This window comes from Monodelphis domestica, chromosome 4, assembly GCF_027887165.1.
Source record: "Monodelphis domestica isolate mMonDom1 chromosome 4, mMonDom1.pri, whole genome shotgun sequence".
Classification (NCBI taxonomy): domain Eukaryota; kingdom Metazoa; phylum Chordata; class Mammalia; order Didelphimorphia; family Didelphidae; genus Monodelphis; species Monodelphis domestica.
The window spans coordinates 425,657,849-425,679,830 of NC_077230.1; the positions used below are offsets into that span (position 1 = coordinate 425,657,849).

At 38.2% G+C, this 21,982-nt stretch overlaps 1 protein-coding gene across 1 annotated transcript in view; it reads right to left on the minus strand.

Annotated features, from left to right (window-relative positions):
• The window catches only part of LOC103092368 (uncharacterized), a 1,666,349-nt gene that overhangs the window by 1,363,709 nt on the left and 280,658 nt on the right, over positions 1-21,982 (minus strand). The window contains exons 28-29 of the mRNA XM_056825346.1: positions 16,392-16,667; positions 15,761-16,012 (exon numbers count right to left, since the gene is read on the minus strand). Of these exons, the coding sequence (XP_056681324.1) occupies positions 15,761-16,012; positions 16,392-16,667 (528 nt within the window). The remainder of the gene's footprint in view (positions 1-15,760; positions 16,013-16,391; positions 16,668-21,982) is intronic.

Consider the following 21,982-nt stretch of genomic DNA (forward strand, 5'->3'; position numbering starts at 1 on the left):
ATGCCTTGGGGAACTAACTGAGCAGGATTCCTGGCCTGAGTCTGCAACAGTGCTGAGACCCATAAACAGGTTCACATCTAAACAATCCCTTCATGGGTGAGGATGGACTCCAACATTTGCCCCTCTATGATCAGATGCAAATCAGGCTGGCTCAATCATCCCTGGCCTCAGATATTCCTCTCTTGCTATTGGTCTCCTTCTGTCCACTAGGTGGAACTACCAGGTGTGACAAGGAAATCACTTTTAAAAGACTGATATATATTAATTTAAGGTCGACAAGGAATTCAGCTATGTAATTCCTTAATGAAAACTCAAGTCAGTCGTCAACCTTTTATGGAGTTTTAATTACAAACAGGAGGAAGAAAGGAATTAGAGATAGAGAGATAGAGGGAGAGAGAAAGGGGAGAGAAGGGAATAGGGCTTGAATACCCCTTCTTTTTAGGCTGGGCCAAAAGGCCCAAGCCCTTAGATAGCTGGGGCAATGAAAGGAGATCAGTCCCTATTACTCACGTGACCAAATATGGAGAAACAGTCTCCGGGCCCCCCACCTTCAGCTTCCTTCAGAGCAAGCTTCTCAGAGCACACCACAACCACTCCGACAAACTCCTCAACACCCCCAGTCTTCAGACCCTCCTATCCTTCAGGAAAACCCTCCAAGTTCCCTCCCCTCAGTCCTCACATCTCCCAATCACCTGTCCATCAATTTCCCTGTGCCAATGGAGGCTCTAGCTTAACCCAGGACCACCCAGAGGTCTCTGGCCTTTGCACATGTCTGTTGAAGGTCATATTTTCAAATAATTAAATCTTTGATCCTTTGCTACAGCCCTTTCTAAATCCTGTTAACCTGAGGAGGATAGAGATTGGAATAATTAAATTTTGATCTAGGTTGCAGCCCTTACTCAATCCTGTTAGGACTGAATAGGGTGGAGATTGATTCCAAGTATCTCCATTGTATCAATTCTAAAATCAATCATGACTCAAAGAAATTCCTGTTCTATGCTTTAAGCATAGGTCAAAGTCCTTTCCATTGTTCAGCAAAAGGTTTCTGTCCTAAAGTAATCTTAAGAAGGGAAGAGGAGGAAACTCCCATGCCAATGGGGTTCACATTCCAATAGCCTAGACCCACTATCAATAGGGAATTTTTCAAGTATGAAATTTCCCAATGGTGAAATTTCCAACATTTATAAGTCTAAGAAATTTTGAGGTTTACACAGGACAGGAAGAACTCTGGCTCATAAAAAGTTTCAGAGTAGCAGTTGACACCTAATGTGATCTAGGGCATCTTAACCTCTCTAGGGCTGTCTGTGGATACAACTGACTTCAGATCCCTGGAAAGATCAGGAAATGTCCAATTAAACAGAAAATCCTGAAAATCCAAAGAGAATTTAATAAAATCAAAAGAAAAAATGCAGAATTAAATAAATCTAGGATCTGTTTTTTTTTAATAAAAATACAACTAAATAGATGACCCATTGGTTAATTTCATTAAAGAAAGAGGAAAACATAATTACCAAAAGCAAAAATGAAAAGGATGAATGAGTTAGCAATGAAGTTGAAATTAAGGAAATTCTGAGCAATTATTTTGAGCAATTATGTACCAGCCATAACTCAGAAACAAAGAGTCATTGAAGGGTTACATCTAAAAAGCAAATCGGGAAAGGCTTTACAAAGTTATAATTGTGGATTGTCTTATGGCTCAATTAATATGGAAAGGCATAGAATATGTGGTTTCAGGTTTAGGATGGTATCCTCATGAAATCTGGGTACCCATTGCTAAAGATATACTACAGAAATATTTAGTCTTTCCTATTAGCATACCCCATTACTATTACCACCTACACTCCACAAGGTTAATTTTCTTTTTTGTCCCAACATCCTGTTGTTTTTCCTAGTGTTCTAAGAGATCTTCCAGTATCAGGACCTAATGTTTATGTTGATGCGAATGCTAGTTATAAGGCAGGAGTATACAAGGAAGGTAGCTACCTGTCATTTTTACCACTCCTTTTTCTTCTACCCAACAAAATGAATTAACAGCTGTTTTGCTAGAATTTTGGTTATTTGAGGAGCCTTTCAACCTCATAATGGACTTTAAATATGTTTTTCAATCTTTGCAAGGTGTAGAACAAGCTGTCATCAGATCTACTCAAAGCAATGTACAAATGTTATTCTGTAAATTACAAACTGTCATATGACAAAGGACACATCCAGTGTATGCCATGCATGTACGCAGTCATACCAATTTACCTGGACCTATTTTTAAAGGAAATGATATCATAGATCAAGCTTTGATTGCTCAATGTTATCTAACTGATATGCAATTAGCTGAGGAATCCATCATAGATTTCACCAAAATAGTACTGCTTTAGGCCAAATGTTGCAACTCACTAAAGATCAAGCCAGGAGTATTGTTAAAAAGTGTCCTAATTGTGTTCCAAACCATCCCCCAATGTATATTGGTGTGAATCCCAGAGGCTTAAGTAGTACAGATATAAGGCAAATGGATGTGACTCACAAACCGTCCTTTGGACGACTTAAATATATCCATGTCACTGTGGATACTTATTCAGGGTTTTTATGGGCTTACTTTTCAGATGCCTGGTCCCCCCAGAACATTTAAAACAGAAAATGGACCTGCTTATACTTCCAAACAACTTTTTCTTTTTTGTAAAACTTGGGATATTCAACACCTCACAGGTATCCCATACATTCCACAAGGACAAGCTATTGTGGAGCATAGTAATCAAATACTAAAAATGTTTCTTTTAAAACAAAAAGGGGGAGACAGCACCCCACATCAATGATCGGCAATAACTGTATATACTATAAATAATTTGATCTTTACTTCCAATAATATATCCAGAGCTGAAAATTTTTTCTCTGCATTTTCTTATGAACGAAATTGAGGTACCACTACTCCTGTATTCCCTGCTACAGAAGAAAAATTTGTCATATGGAAAGATGATGATCAATCCTGGCAAGGACCTCACCCAGTGGTCCTGCAAGGCCAAGGCTTTGTTTGTGGCTCCACAGGTAAAGACAGTGTATGGCTCCCTTCCTGCTGAGTTCAAGAGACTGACTGACCATAAAGAGAAGGACGAGAAGAGGACTCCGGAAGCCTCACAAGGAGACTCGACTACGTCTCAATAAGATACTGACTCTTCTACTTCTATTCCAGAATTTAAGTACAGCTACTGGAATAAAGAGATGGGTTTTTTGGGAACAACCACCTTGGGTAGAGTATGTCGGCATGGGACACACTTTACCGTAAGTCATCTTATATACAAAAACTAATTCTGATATTCCTGGCATTTACCATTTTGAGAGACAAGCTAAGGACAATAATCAGGCCAATAATTGTTTGTGTCTTTCAATTGGACTGGACTAGTTGAGGCACACCCAGTGTGCCTCACACGAGACCATCCTGAATGCCTGCCCCTCAGATCTCTGCAGGCGCATTATTATGGTCATCCTGACCTGTCAGACTCTTTCTGGATAGGATCTTATCGTGTAGACAAAGGGGTAAAATATAAAGGGTACAGCCAACTGCAATATTTAGTTTGGCTAGGGGAATCTTGTGATGGTACTTGGGGACAAGAAATACCTATTTGTCCTTCTGTGATGGAATATGAACAAAGAGACACTGTTAATATGTTTCCTCCCTTGCTATTGTGTAGATCTAAAAGGGCACCATGTATTCATTGGAAAAATATGATTTGGGTATCTTGGCATAACGACACAAGGTGTATTGGAAAGAAACTGGATTCTTATAAATTTCATCATAGTTTTATAGGAGGATACAGCTTGCCTTTGTGGGTGATGCCCCCAGAGCTAATTGGTTACGTTCTGCTAATTTCATACAGATTTTGATTGATTATGGAAAGACAGCCCTGGCATTGGATAAAGTAAATATTTATCACTATGTTAATGTTTCTAATAATGGAAAAGTCCAAAAACCAGTAAATACAAGTGTTACATTAGACATTCAGACTTGCCTAACAGGGGGATATGCTTTTATACCTACAGTAAATAATCATCCTGAAGCTGAACATTACTGAAATAACAAGCAAAAGAGTTAGATATTTGAATATTGGAATGTAACCTGTAGCAACTGTAGGGTCAGTTACTGTGTAGGATCACAGGTGGATGGGCCTGTCTTAATCATTAAGTGACCACGCATGGCCCTTTTTGCCACTGAACATAAAGATTCATGGTATGGTAGCCCAGGGGATCAAATTCTTTATGTATTACAACAAAAAATAAGACCACAACATAAACGATGTATTACTTGTATTGCATTAGGCATAGTAGCATTAGTTTCTTCATTGGCTTCTACTATAATAGATTCTGTATCTTTAGCACAATCAGTATCTAACTTACATTCTCTTGAGAATGACGCCAATCATTTGAAAGCATTGGCTACAAATGTAACCTCAGCATTAGAAAGAGAAAAAGAAATTGATACAAGTTTTTACAAAAGTATTATGATGTTACAGAAAAATATGACTGATCTAACAAATGAAGTAGAATATGTCATTGAAAACACACATGAAATGTGATTATAAATATACTGCATTTTGCTTACTATATAAGAGTAAATAATGACACAAAAACATTGGGAAAAAATTAAATTACAATTACAGGAATTATGGGACCATGAAAACATCACCAAATATATTAACAATCTCAGTATATTAATTCAGAATATTGATTCATCCTTTCAGGAGGATCTCTAACCACAGCATATCGCAGATTCTTTGTATAATTGGATTGAAACATAAAAAGGATTGTTTTCCTCCTTATTTCATGATATGACTCTTCTTGTAGTTGGTGCACTTGTGATTTTGTTTATCTGCTTATGCTTGCCTTGTTTGCTAAAAGCTTTAATTACTAGTTTTGCTGAATTGCAAAAAAACTATTAATGGGATCCTGTACCAAAAGGAATTTGATGTCTTAAAAATAAATGGGGAATTGCAGTGAACCTTCCAGGAACCCATGAGAAAAAATTCCTCTTCCCAGGTGTTTGACACAAACTATTCCTGCTGAGTACACCAAAACATAGAAATCTCAGTTCAAGGCTGCATAAACAATTCCAAGATCTCCTGAGAACGGGTTAACTCCCCCGTTCACATTCTGGGGAGGATTGGGGAGAATAGATTGTTTCTCTTGAGGAGAACTTTAAATCTTGCGTGCTGCATACAATAAACGTTCATTATCCTTGCTTTGATAAAGTTGCAGTCTTTCTTTCTTGAAACTTTTTAGCAGTCCCCTATTGCAACTCCTTAGAAGTCCCAGGCAGTTTTCTAATACACAGTTCCCTCTATTGATCTTCAGAGACTCCAGAACCCTCACCAATCTGGCTGAACATTCCCCAGTTCACTGTTGCCACTTGTTAATTGTGTCATCTAGAACCAAATACAATAATCCAAGTGCCATCTGATTGTACAGAATGACAGCTATCTCCTTATTCTTCGAAGTGGACATGCTTCTCTTAAGACTGCATTGGTGGTTGGGGTAGTTGTGTAGCTCAGTGGATTGAGAGCCAGGCCTAGAGATCAGAAGTTCTGGGATCAAATCTGACCTCAAATAATTCAAAGATATATGACCTTGGGCCACTCATTTAACCTCCATTGCATAGCATGGATTCTAATGCTAATAGGGAAGGATTAAAAAAAGTATACATTATGTTTTTTCAACTACCCTGTTACCTTCCCACTGATAATAAGTTTGTGTATCTCTCAATCATCCCCAACATCTCTTTATGCAATCCAACATGGCATTAATAGACTGTATCCAATTTCTCTTTTTTTTTTTAGTTTTTAGTTTTTAAACATTACTTAATTTGGTCATTTTCATACATTATTCATTGGAATCAGAGATCATTTTCTTTTTTTCACCTCCCCTTCCACCAACCCTCCACAAGTCAACTTGTGATTCCACTGGGTATCACATGTGCCCTTGTTCTGAACCCTATTCCTTGCTGTTGGTATTTGCATTAGGGTGCTCATTTAGCATTTCTCCTCAATCATATCCCCTCAACAACTGTAGTCAAGTAGTTGCCTTTCCTCCTTGTTTTTACTCCCACACTTTCTCTTCTGCTTAAGGATACCGTTTTTTTTTTTCTCATAGATCCCTGCAGATTGTTCAGGGACATTGCATTACCATTAATGGAGAAATCCATTACATTCAATTGTGCCACAGTGTCTCAGTCTCTGTGTACAATGTTCTCCTGGCTCTGTTCCTATCACTCTGCATCACTTCCTGGAGGTCGTTCCAGTCTCCATGGAATTCCTGCACTTTATTATTACTTTTAGCACAATAGTATTCCATCACCAACATATACCACAATTTGCTTAGCCGTTCCCCAATTGAAGGGCATCCCCTCATTTTCCATTTTTTTTTGCCAGCACAAAGAGCACAGCTCTGAATATTCTTGTACATGTCTTTTTCCTTATTTGGGGTACAAACCCAGCAGTGCTATAGCGGGATCAAAGGGCAGACAATCTTTTAGTGCTCTTTGGACATAGTTCCAAATTACCTTCCAGAATGGTTGAATCAGTTCACAGCCCCACCAGCAATGCATTAATGTCCCAAATTTTGCGACATCCCCTCCAGCATTCATTACTTTCCTTTGCTGTTATGTTGGCCAATCTGCTAGGTGTAAGGTGATACCTCAGAGTTGTTTTGATTTGCATCTCTCTGATTAGAAGAGATTTAGAACATTTTTTCACGTGCTTATGAATAGTTTTGATTTCTTTAACTGAAAATTGCCGATTCATGTCCCTTGCCCATTTTTCAATTGGATAATGGCTTGACTTTTTTTACAATTGGTTTAGCTCTTTATAAATTTGAGTAATTAGACCTTTGTCAGAGCTTTATGTTATGAAGATTGTTTCCCAATTTTTTGCTTCTCTTCAAATTTTAGTTACATTGGTTTTTTTTGTATAAAATCTTTTTAATTTGATGTAGTCAAAAGTATTTGTTTTACATTTTGTGACTATTTATAAGTCTTGCTTGGTTTTAAAATCTTTCCCTTCTCAAAGGTTTGACATGTATACCATTCTGTGTTCACCTAATTTACTAATAGTTTCCTTCTTTATATTCAAGTCATTCACCCATCCTGAGTCTATCTTGGTGTAGGGTGTGATTTGTTGATCCAAACCTAATCTTACCCACACTGCCTTCCAAATTCCCCAGCAGTTTTTATCAAAAACTGATTTTTGTCCCAAAAACAGGGGTCTTTGTGTTTGTCATAGACTGTCTTGCTGAGGTCATTTACCCCAAGTCTATTCCACTGATACTCCTTTCTGTCTCTTAGCCAGTACCAAATTGTTTTGATGACCACTGTTTTGTAATATAGTTTGAGATTGGGGATGTCAAGGCCACTTTCCTATGTATTTTTTTTTCATTATTTCCCTGGATATCCTTGATCCTTTATTCTTCCAAATGAACTTTTTATGGTTTTCTCTAATTCGGTAAAAAAAGTTTTTTGGAAGTTCCATGGGTATGGCACTAAATAGATAGATAAGTTTGGATAGGATGATCATTTTTATTATGTTAGCCCATCCCACCTATGAGCAATCAATGTTTTTCCAATTGTTTAGATCTAGTTTTAATGGTGTGGAGAGTGTTTCGTAGTTGTGTTCATATAGTTCCCGTGTTTGTCTCGGGAGATAGATTCCTAAGTATTTTATATTGTCTAGAGTGATTTTAAATGAAATTTCTCTTTCTAATTCTTGCTGTTGAGATGTGTTGAAAAGATATAGAAATGCTGATGACTTATGTGGGTTTATCTTGTATACTGAAACTTTGGTAAAGTTGTTGATTATTTCCACTAGCTTTTTAGTTGATTCTCTAGGATACTTTAAATAGACCGTCATATCATTTGCAAAGAGTGACAGCTTTGTATCCTCATTGCCAATTTTAATACCTTCAATTTCTTTTTCTTCTCTAATTGCTACTACTAGTGTTTCTAGTAAAATATTAAATAATAAAGGTGATAATGGGCATCCTTGTTGGACTCCTGATCTTATTGGGAACGCTTTGAGTTTATCCCCATTACAGATGACGTTTGCTGAAGGTTTTAGATATGTACAGTTTATTATTTTTATGAAAGGCCCTTCTATTCCTATACTTTCTGGTGTTTTCAATAGGAATGGGTGCTGAATTTTATCAAAGGCTTTTTTTCTGCATCTTTTGAGATAATCATGTGATTTTTGTTGGTTTGCTTGTTAATATGATCAATTATGTAGATGGTTTTCCTAATATTGAACCATCCTTGCATTCCTGGTATGAATTCTACCTGTAGTAGCTAACCCTTGTGATGACTTGCTGGAGTCTTTTTGCTAGTATCCTATTTAAGATTTTTGCATCTATATTCATTAGGGACATTGGCCTATAATTTTCTTTCTCTGTTTTTAACCTGCTTGGCTTTGGGATCAGTACCATGTTTGTGGCGTAAAAAGAACTTGGTAGAACCCCTTCTTGGCTTATTCTGTAAAATACTTTGTATAACATTGAGAATAGTTGTTCTTTGAATGTTTGATAGAATTCATTTGTGAATCCATCTGGACCTGGGGATTTTTTCTTACGCAGTTCTTTGATTGCTTTTTAAATTTCTTTTTCTGATATTCGGTTGTTTAGGTAATTTATTTCTTCTTCTTTTAGTCTAGGCAATTTATATTTTTCTAAGTATTCATCCATATCACCTAGATTGCCATATTTTTGCCATAAAATTGGGCATAGTAGTTTTTCATGATTACCTTAATTTCCTCTTCATTAGAGGTGAGGTCTGCCTTTTCATCTTGGATACTGTCAATTTGTTTTTTTCTTTCCTTTTTTTAATTAGACTGATTAGTACTTTCTCTATTTTATTTGTTTTTTTTCAATGTACCAGCTTCTAGTCTTATTTATTAAATCAATAGTTCTTTGACTTTCAATTTTATTGATTTCTCCTTTGATTTTTAGGATCTCTAATTTAGTCTTCTTCTGAGGATTTTTAATTTGTTCACTTTCTAGTTTTTTAATTTGCATGTCCAATTCATTGACCTCTGTCCTTCTTAATTTGTTATATATAAACTCAAGGATATAAATTTCCCCCTGAGTACTGCTTTGGCTGCATCCCATAGGTTTTGAAAGAATGTCTCACCAATGTCTTTTTCTTCAATGAAGTTATTAATTGTTTCTATGATTTATTCTTTAACTAGCTGGTTTTGAAGAATCATACTGTATAATTTCCAATTAATTTTTGGTTTACTTCTCCATGTACCCTTACTAATTTTTATTTTCATTGCATTGTGGTCTGAGAAGTTTGCATTTATTATTTCTACCCTTTTGCATTTGTTTGCAATGTTTTTGTGCCCTAATACATAGTCAATTTTTGTGAATGTACCATGTGCTGCTGAAAATAAGGTGTATTCCTTTTTGTCCCTATTTATTTTTCTCCACATGTCTACTAACTCTAATTTTTCTAAGATTTCATTCACTTCTATCACCTCTTTCTTATTTATTTTTTGGTTTGATTTATCTAGTACAGATAGAGGAAGGTTCAGATCTCCCACTAATATACTTTTTCTATCTATTTCATCCTTGAGCTCCTCTACTTCCTCCTTTAGAAATTTGGATACTATGCCATTTGGTGCATACATGTTGAGTACAAATATTTCCTTGTTGTCTATACTGCCTTTTATCAGGATGTAATTACCTTCCCTATCTCTTTTAACTAGATTTATTTTTACTTTGGCTTTGTCAGATATCATGATTGTGACTCCTGCCTTCTTTTTATCAGTTGATGCCCAATAGATTTGGATCCATCCTCTAACTTTTACCGTATGTGTATCTATCTTCCTCATTTGTGTTTCTTGCAGACAGCATATGTTAGGGTTTTGGATTCTAATCCACTCTGCTATCCACTTGCATTTTCTGGGTGAATTCATTCCATTCACATTCAGAGTTATGATTACTAGCTTTGTATTTCCCAGCATTTTGATTTTTACTCCTGGTCCTGTCTTTTCTTCTTTCACTATTTCCTTCTACACTAATGTTTATTTATAACCAGTCCCCATAGTTACCACCCTTATTTTACTTCCCTTTCTACCCCCCTCCCTTTTTATCCCCCCCTTATTTTCCCCTGTAATCTTTTTATAAATTCCGCCCCACCCTCTCCCTCCCTTGTATTTCTTTCCCTCACCACCAGTTCATTTTTTACCATTCTATTTCCATATAGGGCGCAAATCTATTCTCTGCCTCAATGAATTGGATTATTCTTCCCTCTTTAGGTCAGTTTCAAAGCACATAAGAGATGAGTAATTCCTATCTCCACCCTCTTTACCCTTCCAGTGTATCAATGTTCTCGCCCCTCCTGCCATGAGCTTCTTTGTGACATATAAATTCACCCCCATTTGTTTCTTTTCCTCTTTCTTTTAGTATTAACCTCTTTTTTTTAGGTCGGGTTGTATACACACACACACACACACGTATATGTATTTATGCATGCATATATCTATATACCTATTGTGTCTTGTCCTTTCATCCTATACAGTTTGTCACTGTTCCCTCTAAGTGTAATTCTACTAGCTGTCCAGGTGATAGCAACATTTTTTAAGAGTTACCAATGACCTCTCTTTCTTATAGGGATACATATAATTTTAACTTATTGAGTCTCTTAAACATGTTTTTCTTCTTTTTTTTGTTTTTCTTTTCCCCCTCTTTTTTAATTACCTTTTGATGATTCTCTTGAGTTCTATGCTTGGACATAAAATCTTCTGTTCAGGTCTGATCTTTTCTTTACAAATGCTTGGTATTCTTCTATTGTGTTGAATGACCATACTTTCTGCTGTAAGAATATAGTCAGTTTTGATGGGTATTTGATTCTTGGTTGTAGACCTAGTTCCAGAGTTCTTTGCTTTCCAGAATATCATATTCCATGCCTTTCAGTCCTTCAGTGTGGATGTAACCAGATCTTGTGTTATCCTCACTGTGTTTCCATTGTACCTGAATGGCGTCATCTTGGCAGCTTGTAATATCTTTTCTTTAGTCTGATTGATAGTTTTTAAATTTGGCAATAACATTCCTGGGTGTTATCAGTTGGGGATTAAATACAGGAGGTGATCTGTGGATTCTTTCAATCTCCACTTTCCCCTCTTGTTCTAGGATATTGTGACAGTTTTCCTGAATAATTTCCTGTAGTATTATGTCCAGGCTTTTTCTTTTGTCATGGTCTTCTGGTAGACCAATGATTCTTAAATTATCTCTTCTCAAACGATTTTCTAAATTGTCTGTTTTGTGAATGAGAGGCTTCATATTTTCCTCAATTTTTTCATTCTTTTTGTTTAGTTTTATAGTGTCCTGTTGCCTTGTGAGGTCACTTAATTCCAGTTGTTGTATTCTGATTCTTAAAGACTGAATTTCATCCCTGGCTTTTTGGTCCTCCTTTTCCTTCTGATCTGATTGTCTTTGAAGGTCTTCTTTCATCCTCTTTACCTTGTCTTTCTTCACCTTTGTCCCATCTTTCATCTTCTTTGCCTCATCTTTCATCTCCTTTGCCTCATTTTCCAGCTGGTTGATTTTGGCTTTCAAGACACTATTTTCTCATTTTAGTTCAAGTGCCTCTGTTTTCAGATGACTTATCTTAATTTTTAAGTTATTTTCCCAGTTGTCTTCAGCTTCTTTTGATTTTGTTTTGAATTCTTCCACAGCCTGTATCCAATTCACTGGGATTTCTGATTTATCGTTTACTGATCTCTCCCCCTCTGTTCCATTTGCTGAGTAGAAGCTGTCTATTGTAGTTTCTTTCTTCTTTATCTGTTGTTTGCTGAAATTCACCCCTTCTTTACTCCCCATATTTGTCTGTGCTCTTACTCCTCTCATTTTTTTTTGGTTTTGGGGGCTTCTGTCAGTCTCCCCTCTTGGAGCTTTAATAGGAGATCTCTCAGTGTAGCCTCTGGTGGGGTTTGAGCTTCCCTGACCTCTGGAGGCTTTTGATTGCATTAAAGTCCAGCAGTCAATGAGGATGGATATGGAGCTTGGGTTTCCCTGAACTCTGGAGTCTTTTGATGAGATTAAGTTCAGCTTAGTTGGGCTGGGTGTGCTCTGAGTCCAAAACTTCCTGGAAGGCTGGAGCAAATATGGAGGATCTCCACCACTCTGACAAGGCTGCCAGGTCTATGCTCCCTCTCTAGCTCCTTCCCCGACACCTGTGTTGGACACTCTGAACTTGGCACAGCTCTGCTTGCAAGTTATGCCTTTCAGACCAGCACCTTTGCCCACCCAGACGTTCACGCTGCCATTGGAATCTCAGCACTCTGGGTGGGTGGGGGGATGGGTCCTGGGACCTTCCTTCAGTCTTCCCCTTAACCCTGAGTGTTCTCAGATTCTGGCTTTATGGGGGGAGGGGGGCGTACCTTTTGAATTAAGTCCAGCAGGATGGTTCCTTGGCTCAGACTTGTTGTTAAGTTTGATTTTCAATCCCCTGGGAGCATTCAGTTTGTGATCCATTAGGAAGGGTATTCAGAGGTCTGAACTTCTGCTCCTTCGAGGCCTCCATATTACATCCCCAACCTTTTTCTTGAGGATAACCTTGTGTGCTACATAAAATAAATGTTAATTATCCCTCCTTTGATAATGTTGCAGTCTTTCTTTCTTACAACTCTTTAGCAGCCCCCTATTGTGACTCAGTAGAAGTCCCAGGCATTTTTCTAATATGTAGTTCCCTCAATTGATCTTCAGAGACTCCAGACTCCTCACCAATCTGGCTGAACATTCCCCAGTTCACTGTTGCCACTTGTAAATAGTCATCTAGAACCAAATACAATAATCCAAGTGCCATCTGATAGTACAGAAGGGCAGCTTTCTCCTTATTCTTGGAAATGGACATGCTTCTCTTAAGAATGCATTGGTGGTTGAGGTAGTTGTGTAGCTCAGTGCATTAAGAGCCAGGCCTAGAGATCAGAGGTTCTGGGATGAAATCTGACCTCAAAAAATTCAAAGATATATAACCCTAGGCCACTCATTTAACCTCCATTGCACAGTATGGATTCTAAGGATAAAAGGGAAGGGTTAAAAAAAAGTATGCATTATGCTTTTTCAACTACCCTGTTACTTTTCCCACTTATAATAAGTTTGTGGATCCCTCAATAATCCCCAACATCTCTTTATGCAATACAAATTGGCATTAATAGTCTGTCTCCAATTTCCCCTTTTTTAAATCAACCATACCCCATTACTTCAACTCTTTTCTATGGCATAGGTACCAGTCACTGTCCCATCGAGGCCGATGCTTTTTTGTGTTTTGGACTTTTTCTACTCAAGGATAGGACCTGATATCAATCCCCAATGACATTCATCTTATCACATTATGTCTACTGTGCCAGCATCCTAAACTACTTCTTCATCCTACCTGTTTCAACAATCCCTATCCTGCCAATTTTCTCATTATTTCTTTTTTTCTTCCCAGTTTCAAAATTATGCCTTCTGCTTGTCTGTAGAATTAGTAGAACATTAATGGTCATGATTTACAAAACTCTTTACAGATATTATTTCATTTGATCCAAGTCACTCATAGAAACATTGAACAGAATGAGTTCAAGAAAAGAAACTTCAGAAGATTTATCTGAACTGATACAGAATGAAGTGAGTAGAACCAAGAGATAATATATACAATACCAACATTGTTCTGAAGGCAAACAACTTGGAAACCCATGGGACCTCTCATCACTGCACTGACCAACCAGGACTGCAGAAGACCCATGATGAAATAAGTTACTCACTTTCTACAAAAAGCTATAGACTTCCTATGAAATCAGCTGCCTCTCTTCAGAAATGGGATGGACTGAGGGTGTAAGTTGCAACACATATTTTTTGAGCTCTGAAATTAGTTTTCCTTGATTGTCCATGCGGCATCATACATGTATTTTAATCTTGAAACAATTATTAATATGTAAATATTGCAACTTATGTGCTCATGTACCAGATTCATAGGCTTATTAGTCTTGATCATTGCATTTAATAGGTACTGTATTAATTCTGACTACTCTCCAAATCTACAGTCCAAAAATAAGAAGAATTCCCGGGTAAGCTGCCATAGGGTCCTAGTTCACACCTTGTCTGACCAGATTCCATACCAGGTCACATGTTTGAATAAACCCCTCCTATTTGATCTTGTGGTAGTCAGTTGAACCAATGTTAAGTCTTGTGCCTTGTAAAATGATCATTAGCTACCTCCATTCCCCATTCCTTGATCCTCCAATAAAAGATTGAGGACATATATAGTTCACTCTCTCTTTCTCTCTACCACCATCAGAGGAGCACACAGGCTGGATCCCAAGTTCTTGAAGCCTTGTCTCTGAGTCTCTCTTCCTTTGTTCTATTTCCTCTTTCTCTATATCCCCTTCACCCATTTTCTCTCAGTTTCTAACTCTCCTTCTCAGGTGTCCAGCTAGGAATATATTAATTTGTGGCTACAGGCAGGCACAACTCATACCTGTCCCAAAGATTTTAGTTTTCATTACTGGTAGAAGGTAGAAGGGGGACAGAAAATAGATTTTAGTTAATTGGAAAAAATAAATTAAGAAAAAGCTCTTTTCAACCACGGGTGTCAAATACATAGCCTGCAACATTCTCAGGTGCTGCATGAACCAGGGGAAAAGGTAATTGGAAAATAGTTAACAAAAGAAAATGACACAGAGATAATTATATGATCATTTAAAATGTGTGCTTTCATCATCCTCATGTACAGATTGAGGCCAATAAAAAATCATTCCACCTCTAAAGTATATCCTGTTGGTGTCTGACTTCCCCAAGGTCACTTCCCCACTTCACAATTCTATCTCTCCCCCCTGCTCTCCATTCAGAACATTCCTAGAGGCAGGGACAGGAAGTTGGGATACCCCTAAGGTTTGTAACAATAAAACTACATGAAATTAAAGGAAACTAAGGCCAGAGATGATCTCTCTATGGTCCTGCTGTACATTAATGTGATTATGGGAATGGAGGGTCTGTCATCTGTACATAGGAAAGTCAGACCAGTGAATTAATTGGGCAGCAGGAATTCTACAGTGGATCCAGCTACTGAATGCTAAAGCCAATAGATCAGAACCAGGCTTCACAAGAGATATGCTTCCATGTGGCATTTAATGCCACAAAGAGGAAAATATATGTCCAATGGTGAATCTCTTTGTGTGAAAGGAGACAAAGTTTATATCTTCCTTTCCATCTCCAGAATTTCCCTACCAAGGGGAATCAAGGCCAGCCCCATTGCATGACCATAGCTTATACTCCAACCAAGACTAGAAATATTCCGTGGTTCCACAGCACCAAGGGAAAGGGATTGAAGGAAAGAGTATTGGGCAGTCATTGAACCTGCGGTCCTAGAATTTGGGAGATGAAGAAGGTTGTATATCACTAGGACAGAAGAGAATAATACAATATCAATAACAAGGATGATGAAGACAACTCACATGCTTTTTATACCTACCATATAAAAAGGACCTTTACTCATAGAATGCTATTATATACAGAGAAAATGTAATTCATTTTTCCAGATAAAGAAACTGAGGCCTCAAAAGGAGGAGTCATTTACTACACAGAGAGTAGACAGAAAAGAAAGGATTCTATCCTAGTTTTATGATTCTGAGCTCAGGGCTCTTTCTACCACAATGCACTGTGCCATGGGACCAGGGGGGGGGGAGTCACTTTTGTCTATTTCTGTCATGCCAGGGAAAGAGAGAGCCCCACACAAAGTTGGGGGCCCAATCCAGATACTCACCATAGATTATAATATTCTTGGTTGCAGTACGCGTCAAACCAGTGAATGAGTTAGATGCAGTACAGGTATAAGTGCCAGCATCACTCAGGGATGCAATAATAGAAAATGTGGCTGAGTTGCTGACTGGTTGTCCATTGTGTAACCAAGTGAATTGTGCTGCTGGGTTAGAATCAGCAACACAGCTCAAGGTAATATTTGCCCCAGTAGGGTACTCATCGGGGGAATGTACAATTGTGGCGATATCTGGGCCATCTGGAAGAAAGAGAAGGATTCCATATTGAGATTATGGCAAAAATAAGGGGGCATCTCCTAGTCTATAACCCATCACCAAGAACCACTGTGTCTCCCTGATCCTCCTTTGAGCTGGGAAATTCACAACTCATCTTCTACTTTTCCAGTGTGGATCTGAACTTGGAAGATCTTAGGGCTTTCTCCAGTTCAGCACCGTGGATGGCCACCCTCCACCAGAACACATGACAAGGCCAATTTGGGCTCCCTTAAGATGAAAGGGTTTGGGAGCCTCAGAGCATAGCTCTTTAGCTCTCTGAGGAGGGATGGAATTAGCCTGGCCTCTAGGAACACACCACCAAGCTATAAGCAGGCACCATATAGGAAGAACAAATTTACTCACAGGCAACATCCAGTGTGAATGGATCATTCCTATTGCTATAAAATGGGTTCTCGATTTCACACACATAGGGCCCTTTGTTATTGCTTCTTGTGAGACTGCGGAGAGTGAGTGTCCTCCTATCTGGCGACAGCTGTATCCTGAGACCAGCTGGGGCAACTCCGTTTATGAACCACTTGTAAGCGTGAATTTGACCTGTAGCATTGCAGGTCAATGAGAAGTCTTTGGTCTCCACTGCAGTATTGTTGGAGGTGAGAATGGTAGGTTTGGACAGTGGCGCTGTGCAGAGAATAGACAGAAAATGACTGTGTTGGTTCTTTTTCTTACCTTATAACTAAATAAGTGGTTTGGAAGTGGCCTGTTTAAGACCATGGCAAGGCAGGAGGCCAGAGACCAAAAACCTGTGATTTCAATGGCAAGGACACCCCTTTCTCTGGTGCAGATCACAACTCCTCCAGGCCTTAGGAAAAGTTCAGCTTCAGTTCCTGTGGCTGACAAAGACATTCACATGGAGCCCAAGCCCCGGGTGCTCAGTCTTTCTGGGCTGAGGCAAGTAGGACTGGGGATGACAGACCAAAGACAGAAAAATCTGGGGAGATTTAATTGCATCTTTCCAGGAATTCACTGAAGCACTATCACTATTAGAACAACTTGAAGAAGAACCTGAAAAGATTCAAGTTGTAACTTCTATGTGTGACATACCCACAGATATACCACAAGGGGTGTTTGCAAAATATCAAAATGATATGAGTTAGATTAAATCTATTACTCCTGTTAGGATTGAGGTCAGGGAAGGAATACCATCTAAGATACCACAATACAAATTGAGTAGAGAAGCGAGAGAAGAGATAACACCTATCATAAATAGCTTGCTTGAGCAAGGTATATTGAGACCTATGGTATCTGAATACATTTACCCAATATTAGCTATTAAAAAGAATAAGCTAAATGAAGATGGAACTCCTGCCTGGAGATTTGTGATGGATGTAAGGGCTGTGAATAATTTTATATGAAAAAAAAACACACTATAACACCATCTCCAGACAATATCACAACTGAAATACCTGCAGAGTATAGGTGGTACACAGTGTTGGACCTGAGCAACGCTTGCTTCACTATACTGTTGCACCTTGATTCTCAAAATATTTTTGCTTTCCAATGGAGACAAACCCAGCTGTGCTATGCAAGATTAGTGCAAGGATGTTGCGAGTCTGCTTCAATATTTTGTCAACTGTTGCAGAGAGATCTAGCTACCATAACTTTCAAACATAGCAGATTGATACACTATGTGGATGATTTGTTGCTAGCATCTCCTGACCCTAAAACATGTTTGGAAGATTCAAAGAAATTATTGAGAGAACCTTATAAGAGGGGACATAAAGTTTCTAAAAAGAAGATTCAATGGGTCCTACCACCAGTTGAATATTTAGGATTAGTCCTGGAGGGGGACACCAGGAAAATATCTAATAAAAGGAGGGCAGACATACAGAAGCTAGGCACCCCTAGAACTAAGAAAGAACTTAAGAGCTTTTCTGGCGGTTGCTGGTTTCTCAAGGCAGTACATAGTAGGATATTCTCATATTTCCAAGTGCTTGATTGATATGACAAAGAAAGATATTAAAGAACCATTGCAATTAAATAAAGAACATTTACATGCTTTGTCACAGTTGAGAGGAGCTATTTTATCAGTTCCAATTTTGGGAATACTTGATTATATGAAAGAATTCCACTTGTATGTCCATGAAGCAAAAGGTGTTGCTTCTGGAATATTAGCACAGTATTTTGGGTTAAATCTGAGGGCTATTGCATTTTACAGTCCTATCCTTGACACGGTTGCACAAGGAATGGTTCATTGCCTCAGGAGCTTAGTAGCTACAGCTCTAATGGTCAAGAAGTCATATGATATAGTACTAGGATGTAAATTGCATGTGTATTCCGCACATCAAATTGAAAAACTGTTATGGTCGCAGAATATGCATTCATTCACCGATGCAAGAATATCCCAGTATGAAGTCATTTTGTTAGGCAATTATAACATCACAATTCATAGATATGCACCATCGAACCCAGAAACTCTGATCCCTGATTTGCCAATGGATGGAGAAGTATTGCATGATTGGGATCAGATGGTGGAACTCATGCATAGGCCAAATGAATGCCTTAAAGATACACCTCTTATGGATCCAGAAATAGAGTTATACATGGATGAATCCTCTTATGTTCATGATGGGAGAAAATTCACAGGGGCAGCAGTTGTTGACAATGACAAAACTCTTTGGCATGCATCACTGCCAAGCCATGTCGGCGCTTAGGGAGGATCATGGCCCTAGAATTAGCTAGAGGGAAAAGAGCTAATATTTTTCTGGATTCACAATATGCTTTCTCCACGGTGCATTGGTCATCGTACATATGGTAAAACAGAGGGCATAAAACTTCAGCTGGGAAACCAATTGCATATCGCAATCTGATAGATCATATCATAAGTGCTGTAGACTTTCCTAAAGAGGTGGCCATAATCCATTTTAAGGCACACACTCATGGGAAGGACAGAATACCCCTAGGGAATGACTGAGCAGGCACAACATCAAAGTACGCTGCTAGGTTCGATCCTCACCATGTGCTGAATTTCTCTCTGATCAAAAGGCAGGATCTCACTGAAGCCTAGGATGGAGAAGAGATGCAGTCATGGAAAGAGCAGCTAGGTACTAAACTAATCAAGGGTGTCTGGATTGCTCAAGGGGGTAAACCTATTCTCCCTAAAAAGTTATATCAACATCTATGCACTGTAAGTCATGCAGAAGGACATTATGGAGTGCAAGGGATTCTGGATACCATAAAGAGATATTGGACAGCACCAGGAATTACAAAAAATACCATTAGAACTTGTCAGGCATGTGAAACATGCAAGAGATATAATCAAGGACATTTTAAGAGTGCTGCATTGGGAAGCAGACCACTCAGCTATATGCTTTTTCAGTGTATTCAAATTGATTATATCAACATGCCTAGAGACAAGGGATACAAATATGCATTGGTGATTATGGATAAATTGACTAGATGGGTTGAGGCATGTCCATCCAAGAAAAGTGACACTGCTACGGTAGTGAGATTTCTATTCAAGGAGATTATACCTAGACATGGCATTCCTGATACCATAGATTCGGACAAGGGGTCTCACTTTACTTCCCAGATTCTAAAAGTAATCTACACGAATTTAGGGATTAAGTGCAATTACCATTCAGTATATCGACCCCAAGGTTCCAGGCAGGTCAAGCGTATGAACAAAGAACTGAAAACATAAATAGGCAAACTCTGTTCAGAAACACATTTAAAATGGACAGATGTTTTGCCTCTTGATTTGTTCAATATTAGAACCAGGCTTAGGACTGACCTGCATTATATCACCTTTTGAAATGCTACATGGTCAGCCACTTTGGCATGGTAGGACAGTAAGACCACCTTATTTGTCCATCTTAAGAGGGGAATGTGTTCTTCATGAATACTTAAAACAGATACAACGTAGGATTGAAGAACTAAGGAAACTGGGTTTGCTTGGGCAAAGAATACCACTAGATTTTTCATTGCATGAGATAAAACCAGGTGATAAGGTATATGTCAAGAACCTTAATAGAGAATCTCCTACAGAATCAAGATGGATCAGACCAACTAAGGTCATAATGACAATCCCAACATCTATAAAGGTTGATCAAAGAGATCCATAGTTCCATACTTCACATGTGAAATTGCATCACACCCATAATGTTGATTAGCTCTGGGAATATAATCAATAAGCAATGACCGTCCCTACTGACAACACATGAAAGGACATGACTACTTGCCACCAGAATACAGACAAGAGAGTCCTACATATGTTAACATGATTAAGTGATAGCACCCCTGGAGCAAATGCAGCCAGTGTTGCAGCCAAAAGAATAGCATTAGAAGCCTTAGAAAAAGCCTAGATATATTTCTATACAAAGTCTCTGCCAAGAACTAAGTACAGTAAACATTCAATAAATCTTCTAGTGAAAAGTGAAACAACAAGAATTAGCAAACTTGAAATCACTATTTTTAACAAAATCCTGAGAACCTATGCATAATGGTCACACCCATCTGTGAAAAAACATATGTAGACCTTACTTGCTTTTCACGAAGATATACATATGCAAAGCTTACCTCCATGCACGAAGAGAATACATGTAAATCTTACCTGCAGACATAAAGATTGATAAATTCTGACAAACATTCATGAAGATTTCAACTTACTTCCATGCAAATATACTTTTCACTCTTATTTGCACACACATAAAAATGTCACATGCATACATGTTTGTGGTTTGTTCGTGTGTTCTGGGTTCCTGATTGATTATTCCAGTGGATCCTGATTTGAAGACCACATCTTCAATCAAGACTGGAAGATGGCAACTGGCATGCAGACCAGACAGAGGACCAGAGAGTAAGAAAGATTTTATGCAAACATCATTAAAGGACATGGTAGGACTTTGGAACTTTGGAATTTTGGAACTTTTGATCATGAGGGTATGTAAGAATGCATAATGCATGTTACCTCACATATATGCACATATATGCACACATCCTACATAGAATACACTTTAGTAAGATATCTCATAGAATGGGTAAGTACATAACATGCATAGTGGCATAACAAAAGACACATTGATACAAATTTCTGTGGAAAATTCAAAGATTTCTTTTCTGCATGAGTTTGCACAGAAATATAGTATGATGTACATATGTCAATGTGTATGGATCCTATGTACACATGTAAATTACTATTGACTAATGAGCTAACTTTATTTGAGTAATTTATTAATATTCTAACTACTAACATTAGTGACAGCCTAGTGAATTTGTTTAAGTCTTAGGAAAGTAGACATAGAAGTTCTGAAGTATAGAATTTACATTGCATTATGATTGTAGATTAGCATTTGTTAATGATAGTAAACTTTTCGTAGTGACGGTATATACATTAGGAATTAGGACATTGGCATATTCTTAATGTTAGTGAAATTGTTGGATTGATTTGACAAATGTTACAGGATTTGTTATGTGAAACTATATTCATGTAAATCCCTTACCTAAACCATTTTCCTATACGATTCTTAGCTTAACATCTATGTAGATAGAATAGTTAAGTTAGGATATTTTTATCTGGGGGTGGCTAAGGGAATACTTAAGATAGCAGAGGGTGAAGAATAGATAGATAGAATTAATAAGTGTAAGTATCATTGAAAAATGCAAGTTGATTTTTTTGGAGAATAAAAGGGGGGATTGTGGAAGAGGCATGAAGAAAGAGGGGATTTGCAGGACAAGCCAAGCATGCAGATCAAACTGGGGACATGATCTGCAAAATCAAGGTGAAGATTCCAAAAGGAATGTTCCCAGGAGGAGGCAGTTGGGAGCCTGGACAGAGGAGAGAAACTGGGACTTTGGGGTTCTCTCTGGGAGTGACTGACCAAGAGAGAAATCTCTTCTCTGGATTCCTGATCAAGAGAGCCTGGCTTTTCCTGACAGGCAGATAGAAAGACCTTTGTGGTTTTTTGAAAGAGTCTGGACTTGAGTTACTCAAGCAG